We start from the raw sequence: 10,719 nt of genomic DNA on the forward strand, positions 1-10,719 counted from the left end.
CAAACTAACAGACTTGAAACTAGGCAATAAAAAACCCTTGATTTAATTATATTTCTTTAAATTTATTATTTATTTTTTTCAACAATTCTTCTGGTTCAATTATGCTCTACAGTACTTAAAAGGATTCATGCAATTCCTCTAACACAGGGCATATAGCATACAACAGTTGCTGTTACTTACCGTGCCAGTTGGGTTGTCTTCCAGGACTCCTTCTTTTGTTTTGAAAACAGGCTCAGTAAAGCCTTTGGAAAGGCTGTCTGTCTTCTCATGCTCCTGGTCACTTTTCAAAGCACAAACTATGTTCTCTTCCACCGGATTCTCTTTAGGAATTTCTGATCCAAACACTGATTGTTCTGTTGAGAAAAGAGTACAAAGCCCATCTACTTTGCCTTTACCATCATGTCCTATGGTGATACCACCAATCTGTGAGCTTGTAAGCAAACCACTTATCAGCTCCTCTAACTTGTGTGTACTTTCACCTCCAGATGAGATTTGAAAAAATTGCCCAAGTTGAGAAGTAATAAGTTTTGGAACAGGAGATTTTATTCCTTGGCCTATTTCATTCTTCATTTCATCTGGATTATCCATCTTTTGTTTGCAGGATTCCTGCTTCAGAATATCCCGAAGGAGGTCAGGACTTCTGCAGTCAGGCCAAAGCAATGAAAGAGCATCACCGTCCTTTGGTTTTATGCATGGTTTGGTAAACATTAATGAAGTTCTGAGATCGTCACTTGTTTGCTTTATATCTGATTCATGAGATGTGTCACTCCCAAGCTGTGTGCTTCTAACCATTGTAAGTAAATTTTGCACTAAAACTTTCATATCAGAGTAACTTAGGGGTTCACCATCCTGCTTGTAGCAAACATGTCCTTTTTTCAATTTGCTTTGCAATAAATTCTTTAAGTCTTCCATTAGTGTATCAGACATTTCTGGGGATTGTGAAATATCTTCCTTTATTTGAAAATCTTTGCAGGGTCCCATTTCCTTTTGTAATGATGCCATGGACATTTGTTTTTCAAAACCATTTTCAAAGGAAGAAGTCTCAGTGACCATGAAATTCTCTCCCTTTGAGTTCTTCGCTGCCTCATATTCTTCATGGGCAACACTAACCAAACCACCCCCTATGCTGCTCAGAACTACAGAAGAAACATCAGCGGTATGGGTGTGATTCCCAGAAAGTAGCGCTTCAGTCCCATCCCCTGATTCTTTGGCATTCTCATTACTTCCTAAAGCACCTGCTTTTATGAGGACAAATTCATGATCATTGCTGCTCTTATTTTCTGAACTGTCTTTAAGAACATTCACAGTATTTTGACAGATAACTGTTCCCTTGGTCATGTTAATTTCTTCAGGTTTTACTGTAACTTTCGGGACAAGGGAGCAAGTGTGAAAGTTTAATTCACTTGAATGCATTTCTCCTGTATCAATTATGTCCTTGAGCAGAAATTCCTTTTTGTTCTGCAAATCATGTCTCCCCCTCTCCCCATCTATAATGCAACAGGATTCAGCTTTATTCAATTCTGAATTGCTTTCCGCTTTTACACCTGTTGCACATTCTTTTATAGAGGAGGAAAGATTAAAATCTCTCTTAATTTCATCTGATTTCACATCACCTCTAGTAGCAAGCAAAGCTTTATCTGCATTTACTTTTTCTTTATTTGAAACAGGAGTTTCTCTATCAGCTTTAATTACTGAGGCATCAAATATTTCCCCAAGGCTTTTGATATGAATGGGACTTTTACTTAGCTCTTGCATATCATTTTCCTTTGTAATATTCACTGTATTTGTATTTTCTTTAAGAATTTTAGAACCTATTTCTATTTGACTACACTTCCTATTTGTGGCTTGTTCTATTTGATCAGTAAGCGAACATAGACTATCATCATCACTCACATGAGACATATGTCCAAGGAATTTACTGTCCATTGGGGAAGCACTTTCCTTCAGTTGTTCCATGCCAGCAATATCATTTAACATTTGTTCCTCCACAAATACTACTACTTTTTGTCTTTGCCCATGATTTGAATGCAAAGTTGGCATGATACCAGTATTGTTTCTATCCATGCTATAAACAGGTAAAGCGCATTCTGGGAGAAACAAATTTGTCTGAATTTTTTCATCATCATCTGTAGCTTGCTTTGTATTTAGGACGGCTGTTACTCCAGCATCAGATGTCACAGTATCATCAAGAAGCTGAAAACTTGGAACCTTAAACTGTGTTTTGTTATCTTCTTCGCTCTTACAAGACACCCACTTAGTGTAAAAGACATTTTCAGACTGTTTATGTTCATTAATATCTTGTGACGTACGTTTACTTTTGATAGAGTTCTCACACTCATTGTCTCTTTCTTGCTGCCTTTCTTCTTTGCTTGTATGTGTAAGACCAATACATCTTTCCTCAGAAACATCTGATATAGTTTTTCCAGAGGGCAGTTTTCCATTCCCCTGGTTGGACTGGAATTGCAAACAATCCCCTGCCACAGTGCTTAAAGAATGGTAACAATCATCAATATTCTGATTATTTTCTTCACTATCTTCTATGTCTCCTAAAGGAGTTAACAGCTGGTCGCCCATATTTTTACATTGATGGTGTGAGTAAAAAATATCCATTTCTTCATCACTGTCACAATCAGTGTCAGAGTCATCGTAACTATCATAATCATAATCCATATAGTCAAAATCATAATCTTCCTCCTCCTGTGTTCCTTCAGATTCATCCTCATAAGAGTCACTTTCTGCTTTCATTTCACCTTCCTCATTTCTATTTCTTTGTACTTCTGCTTCATACACCTTTAGTAAGGGACTAAGGCCTCCCTCCTTACTTCCTTCACTCTCCAGAGGCAATTTTAGCCTCTTCTCTTCAAAGCTCTCTGTTCTTTCCTTTTGCTTCTCAGGGCAGGTTTCCAAAGTTCTGGCACTTGCGGAAACTGTATTTATGCTCTCAGGTAGACCTACCAAATTTACATCCCTTGAATAATGGAACCTCTCTCCAGCATTAGCTGCAAGGTCTTGAAAAGAGCTGTTCCCTTCTCTCAGATTTATTAGACCACATTTCTCCTCTAGAAAACCTAAGGGAACATTATCAGGCTCTGGTGTATCATCATCTCCCAGCTGCAAGGTATCATAATCATCATCACCTTGAGGAGTGTCATAGGAATCATCATCTTCAACTTGTGGAGTATGGTAGACATCACTGTCATCATCATCAACCTGAGGAGTTTCATAGGCGGCATCATCATCGTCTTCATCAATCTGAGAGCTGTCATCTTCAGAGGCTACCTCATCACATTCATGGTGCAAGTGTCTACTTTCAAACCGTGAGACGCCATCACTCCCTCCTAGTGATGAATAAGAACTACTGTCAACCAGCAGTAACTTATCAAATGTAAGATTGGTTTCTTCTAATGTTAGCCCTTGTGCTGCATTGTTACTGTCCCCCACAAGTGGTTCATCATGTCTAAAAGTACTGTCATCTAACAAAGGCCTGTAGTGCATGTCCCTGCTGTCTTCTAGACACAGCTTATTCTGCAAATCAGTACAATCCTCCAAGGATGGACTGCCAACATCCTCTAGGGATGGCCTGTTACGTACATTAGGGTAGTCCTGTAGAGGTAGCTCGCTATATCCATTGTCTTCAAACTGTAGCGTGTCAACAACTTGACTTCCTAATTCTTTACAAGAAAGTTCTTCTGGAAGTCTATATTCAATATCTGCATTGATGGACAAACCAAGACTTCTCTGAAAGTCATCTTTCTTGCTATTATCAGGTAACATTCTGCTGTCATCAGCTTGCAAAATGCGAAGCCCACATTTCGTGCACCTTTCCAGGTCTCCTTGGATTTCATTAACTGACCATTCATTCACAGACAAGGTATTTTGTAAAGTCTTATAATTCTTGTTTTCCTTACCCAGACTGTCTGGCATATGTGTGTTTTCTTCTTCTATTTCTGAAATGGGATTTGGTTTTGAGCCATTTGGAAGACATCCTTCAATATTTCCTGAATTTGTCTTCTGATCCTTAGGCTTACATAGTTCTAATTCTGTCCATTCAGAATACTCCAGAAGACTCTTGAGTGCATTTTTGTTTGCAGAATTTTGAATGCTACCTACTACATTTCTAACTTCTGTAGGTTTAGTTAACAAAATATCCTGTGTATATTCTGATTGCTCAGTACCAGTATTATAAATATCAGGTCTACATATATGAACATCTTTTCCCTGTGAACCTTTATTATTCCCAAAATCTTCCAACTGAATTAATTTCCTGCCATTAAAAGTATTCTCAGCACCTGAAAGATCACCCTCGACATTGCTTTTGACATTACTAAAGTGGACATTGTCAGCTGACTTCTGATTAATTCCTTTTGGGCTTAGGTATTTGTTACTAAACTCCATTTCTGACACATCAGCATTGTATGCACCTTCCAGTAATATATTGATGGCTTCTTGCAGCTCTCCATCATATAATAAAAGTCTTCCTCCAGTGTTTGCATCCATATAACTATTTACCATTAGATAAGATATGAATAATTTCTTAGCTTGGTCCAAACTATGACATGCATGGTCTTCTGTGCCAGAATCTTCATGTTCTTCCTCATAGTCATGAAATACAGATGGCTGAAGCTCATAGGTTGATAGCCATTTTGCAGCATTTTTACATGGAGATTGTAATTCTTCAACACTAGGCATTTTATCTGGTAAAGTCACACTGTTCAAAACAGATACAGTATTGATGTCTATTACCCCTGACTGTGCAGCCTTATCTAGACTGAGTACTTCGCAAGTTTCTGGAATGTAAAGTGCAGCTATTTTCTGCCTACCATTTAGTATTTTAAATGCCAGCTCATTTGTTACCATCCCTTGATGCAAAGAAGTTGAGATGGGGAATATTTCACCAGTATGAGGCCAGATTAGGCCAACAAAGCCTTTTTGTGCTTGTAATACCAGTAATGCACTGGTAGATGATATTAAGTTACATTGCACAGCTTCATCAACAGTCAAGCGTTTGCCTGAATTTGGACAAAGGATTCCACCAGTCTGAACCTGATGTGTGAGAATCCCACAGGCAGTGTCTTGATCTATCATCCCTTGTTTCATGGCTTCTTCCACAGTTACTCGCTTCCCTGAGTCAGAGTCAACTATACCTCCGGACATTAACTGAGCCCCCAGTAGCCTGAACATTGTTTCCCGATCAATGAGTCCTTCATGGGCTGCCCTCAAAACAGTTATTTTCCTTCCACATTTGAATGTGATTCTTCCTTTTTCTTGTGGTTTCACAGGTAAGAGTCTTAACCCTGTTTCTTCATGTATTATGCTTCTGTTAACCATCTGTTCAAGCGAAATCTTTTCAGTGGTGTTAGGGTCTATGAGATCTTTGCATGTGTCTTGTCTTTCCAGAAGCTTTGCATATAATGTCGGAGGAATCAGGTTCCTCTGGAAAGCCTTTTGTAAAGTCAGGTTTTCTCCAGTAGATGACAAAATCAAGTGCCCACTTGAAAGCTGATTCTCAAGAATTTTAATGGCCAAAGATTCTGAAATTAGACCTTCATCTAAAGCTGATACAACTGGAAGATTTATTAGTGATGATTCTGAAATAAGCTTCTTCGCATTACTTAATTCCTGCAATTCCAACAGAGTTTGCTCATCAATTAGGGCATGAGCTTTAGCTTCTTCAAGATCATAACATACTCCTAATTCTGGAGAAATGATTCCAGATAGAATCAGCTGATTCTCAAGCAGTCTAATTCCAGTGCCATAGTCAATAAAACCTTTTAAAACAGACTGTAAGACTGAAAGGACTTCTCCAGTTGTTTGGTCAATGATACCAGCAATGACTTTATTCACCTAAAAAGGAATATAAAAGAATAGCTGTCACTATTTTTAGACTGTGTATTTTAAATTTTCTTTTGCTTTTGAAAGCATGTTAAGCATAAAAACATGTACTTACCGGGACTGGAGGAATGCTGTGAATGTTAGCAGCTCAAATGCGCAAGTGATCTATGTCAGTCATTCAACAGCACACGATGTGATAAAAGATTTAAAATCAACATGCATCTGTGAATTGAAAACCTATGCTTTGCATACATAAATAGGGTTAGTGAAAGAAGAATAGATGATTGCAGAGTGAGCAAATAGAGCATATACCTGAAAGGCAAATTTTCATGCTCTAAATGTCTGTGAAAAGTTAGACTATTTGCAAACAGTATGTGATACAAAACCACCATGCTATTCATGTTTACAGCATACAGCACTTCTGTATATACACTCAACAATATGGAATCAAATATTCTAGCACCAAATACTGCATTTAGTTTGCATGGAAAGCATGTAGTCAGTTTGGCAACATGATTCAAACTAAATTAACACCCACTGCCTCTACATGTATATGAGAATATTCATTGGCAATATATTTTTAGAGAATCCCATATTTAAGATTGAGATCCATTTACTAACGTATTTGTAATATCTCAGAGCTAAACACTGTATGTGCTCCCATCTATATACCCAGTTAATTTTCAAGAAAAATTGTGGTTAAATAACTCCTGGGACATTTCCGAGTGATATATGGGAGAGATTAACATGTTATTTTATGGTGTCATTTTCGCAGCAAAACACAGACTTATCCAGTAGCCAAAGAATGGCTTTTGAGAGAAGAGTTAAGAGATGAATGATTTGTTTATCTTTCTTCATGCAAGGCACACAGTATTAAGACTCTTCACAAAAAATCTGATGAGCAAAATGTTCATATGCACATGTAAGGTTACACAGTATACCATACCAAGTAAATAAAACCTTTAGTCAAATTAAATCATGTTCTGAAGTTCCATACACAGTTAATTACAGTTTCTTCCTTCACTGCTCACGTATTCTTCCATAACCATGCAGTTAAACTCAAAAGAGCCTGAAATGCAAGTTTTCCATCTTGTTACCTTTTCTTCCATCTTTTCATCACTCAAACACTGTGCTTCCTGCAGTTGTTTCAGAGCTTCATTGGATAATAAGCTGTAACTCTCCTGGAGGGATCTGACTTGTTTTTCCATTTCATTTCTCTCTTCATCTGTCATTCTATTTAAAAATAAATAAATTAATTAATTAATTAAAAAAGCAGAGAGAGAGAGAGAGAAGGAGATATCTTTGAGCATTTTTTAAACTGCAGTGAGTGATCTGTGAACCTTTATTTAAAAAAAGGAGAAAAAAATTTGATCCTCCTGACTTGGTATGTATTATAAAAGTACAGTATGAAAAAATACAGCTTAGTTATGATCATGTTCCAGAAAGCTATAATCTGCTTGTAGCTGTACAGGAAAAGAGGCTAAATTAATCAAAAATTTACTTTGAATCATCATTGCTAGAGCCAATGGTCTATCATTTGCATGTGCCTCTGACTGTCAACTATTTACCAATCAAAACAAGTAACATAGATAGCAAAGATTCACAAAAATCTCAGTAATTTAGTATCTTAAACAGTCTGCTTTCAGAGATAGATGAAACAAACCCATGATACATAGCTCAAGTATTAATTTACTATTACTGTTAATTATTTTGACTTCAAATGAAAGTTGCTATCTAATGTTTTTTAACCTGATCAGAGGTATATAAACCTAATCATTTTCTTAAAATAAATAAAACCTAATCAAGCATTTCCCAAAATGGGAAGACAAAATTATAAAACTGAGAAAAAAAATGACATACATAAAATATAATGAACATTATGAGACTGAGTTCTTTTTAAGCAAACACTATGTGCTGATTCAATTCATTTACATTATTTGAAAAATAATAAGCATAAAAATGGCATACTTGTCACCATGCTTGGCTAAGAATGACTGAGTAGTCTGCAGAGCTTCAGCTATTTGTTCTTTCTTGGTTGACATCTCTTCCAGGGAAATCTGAAGAATAAACAACATATGCTTAAGACTTAGCTGGGCACACATATTGAGGAAAAAAGAAAGAGCCAACATTACTTTTCTACTTAATACAGAACTGTGCAGAATAATGTAAGAACTTGTAGTTTTTAAAAATATTGGCTATTCTCAATGTTTTATTATTTACTGTGGCATAAATAGTATCTTTACATATAGATAAGTCATTGAACAAACCCTTCTCGTTAGATAAGCTACCTGTACCAGAGAACTTTTGGGTACGACAAGTCAAATTTATTTTAAAATGTTATTTGCTTAAAACTTTACAATAATATTTAACTAATCATTTAAAATCACTTCTGGCTATAGTTAAAGCAGTTTAAAGAGATTTTCAAGAGATACGAATACAATAATCATGTTCAAGACATCATTCACCAGGATAAGAGATAACTTAAAACTCTACCAGAAAGCCACAAAACTTCATGAAATTCAGTGACAGACATATACAATATTAGATACTTAGAAAAAAAGGAATTATTTATTAATATTCTCTCTGTCATCATTTCTGTGTCATTCCCACTAAAGCAGTAGTTGCAGCAGAGGAATCTGCAAAAATTTCACCTTTGCTTTTGAACGTCTATGAGTAAGTGCCTGCGGTTTCTTCACACAAAAGGGCTACCTTTGCTTTTGCATGACCAAAATGCAAAATATCAAGGGGAAGTCTAGAAGCTAGCTTAACAAGCCTTGAATGAGTGCAATGCGGGTGCTAAAAAACCCTAAGAAGATGCTTAGGCCCCGTGTTCATGCAGCAAAAAGACAAAACATGACACATTTTGTCCTCGTGTTCACAGCAGCAAAGGGCACAGTAAGTCTTGTACACAGTCTCCCTTTGCAGACAGCACCAGCTGGACAGTTTCCCACCATCTGTATGCCTCGGACAGAAATAAAGAGAGCAAGCACAGTAGGTAATATAAAAAGATCCAATTAGGCCTGAGGTAGCAGGTGGGGCCAGGAGCTCCCCTTTGCTATGGGGACACTGTGGCTGTCCCATGTACCCCTTTGCTGTGGGCAGCAGCCTCTCTCTCAGCTCCATGGCTATAAGCCACAAAACCCAAACCTGTGTGTGAAATTTCTCTCAGCTGACATTAGCTATCAAATCACTAGCGCTGCACATCTACAGAATTTGTCAAGGCATCCTTGCTAGTCAGCAGAGACACACAGATAGGCACCTTTGGAAGGCTACTAACCCCCCGCTATCTCACAAGCCCATTTCACAACAGAAGGAAACACCATCTGGAAACGTCTGTCTGCCCCGCTGGCAGGAGAGGCAGTCAAGGTGGGTGAGAGAAGGTCAAGTCAGCTAACTCATGGATAACTTTCTGAGGGCTCAAGCTGGATGGGAAGATGCTATCCATAGCTACTGTGGTTGGCTGAGACATTCTGAAGAGTTGAGTGCTGGCCTAATGCTCACCAAGTTTTTCACTGTTGTCTTTAACAATAGCAAAAAATGGCCAATGATGAATGTTTTTTGCAAATCCTGATCCTAAATATACTTTCAAATCAATAAAAACCTCACTTCCTCCTATTAAAAACAGGAATAAGCTCAGTAACAGAAGCAGTATTAGAGGTCAGTGGTTCTGCACTACAGAATGAGCAGAGCCTATATGAATACCCAGCAGGTCAAGACTGGCGTGACTGCCTGCAGTCGTTTGACCTGGCTGACAGCAAGCTTCATTTCTACCCGTTCTGCTCCAGTGGCTCTCACTGGCACCAGTGTGTGTGACCACAACAATTACAAGAAGAGGCTGCTTGAAAGATGGGCCAAAATCAAGTTTGTATGACTACACATCCAGCCCTATATCTGAATTTTTCTACTGATCAGTGTGCAGGTAGACCTTTACTTACTGAAATCTTTTTAGGTATTTAGTAAGTTATTTTATGCAACAAGTCTAGCTGTGGTCCTGTTTGAAGTGATATGGAACTTCACAGATGGAAATTTATGGTCAGAGTAACAACTGTACACAACAACAACAACAGCATCATATCTTTTAAATACAAGGCCTGCAGCGCGGGTCACACCAGCAGCCTGTGGGCTAGTGTGATAATAAAGGGGGCTTAGTCAATACCCTCTATATTCCCTAAGACTGCAGTATTGAAGAGAAGTGAACACCTGTTTAGTTGATGACTGTCGACTACTATCTCATGAACCACTGATAAGAGGAGCCCTCAAGATAACTTTTTTAAAAGCCAACAAAAAGAAACCTGGCCCATGGGCCCCTCTAGCCAACTCCCTCCTTCATGTTGCCTGGGTGGAAGCTACCAGGCTTAGTCATTGAACTAGATCAGGTGGCAGACGAAATGCTGGCCTGCCAGGATGCACAGTCCCTACACAAAGGCTAGGTTATGGTGTGCAGGGTAATGCCTAAATTCTCTAAAATGAGATTTTACATTATCAATAATGTGTTTGTGTCCCTAAACATTGATGTTCATTTACCTAACATACCCCTTGCAACCAAACGTGAAATGACATCTTTAAGTAAAACGTGGATGTTGATTTGGAGAAAACAAAAGTATTTATGGAATATTTATGTATTTTAATCAACACAAAGAGCTGAAAAGAGGAAGTGGTATTCTGTCAAAAGACATCTGTGTACCTGCTGCTTAGGCAAGTCTGTCTTTTCAGCCTTTTCTCCTTCTTCTTTGCTGAGTGTCTTGCTGAGGTTTGACACCCATTTCAGTAAATCTCCAGCTTTCTCAACGTGTTCTTTCTTTTCTTCTTCCATTGACTTCTGATGGGTAACGCGAATTGTAAAGAATATATGAATTGTTGAGATATTTAACACTAACATACACAGAA

At 37.9% G+C, this 10,719-nt stretch overlaps 1 protein-coding gene across 17 annotated transcripts in view; it reads right to left on the minus strand.

Annotated features, from left to right (window-relative positions):
* LOC112996840 (dystonin) overlaps positions 1-10,719 on the minus strand; it is a 306,620-nt gene that overhangs the window by 112,956 nt on the left and 182,945 nt on the right. For 16 of the 17 annotated variants that reach the window (XM_064508599.1, XM_064508595.1, XM_064508610.1 and 13 more), the window contains 3 exons: positions 10,517-10,651; positions 7,801-7,889; positions 6,930-7,065 (listed from right to left, as the gene is read on the minus strand). In XM_064508599.1, the coding sequence (XP_064364669.1) occupies positions 6,930-7,065; positions 7,801-7,889; positions 10,517-10,651 (360 nt within the window). Of the gene's footprint in view, positions 1-180; positions 5,845-6,929; positions 7,066-7,800; positions 7,890-10,516; positions 10,652-10,719 lie in introns of all 17 variants that reach the window. The other variant, XM_064508609.1, reaches the window with a different exon arrangement.

This window comes from Dromaius novaehollandiae, chromosome 3 (assembly GCF_036370855.1).
Source record: "Dromaius novaehollandiae isolate bDroNov1 chromosome 3, bDroNov1.hap1, whole genome shotgun sequence".
NCBI classification, from domain to species: Eukaryota; Metazoa; Chordata; class Aves; order Casuariiformes; family Dromaiidae; genus Dromaius; species Dromaius novaehollandiae.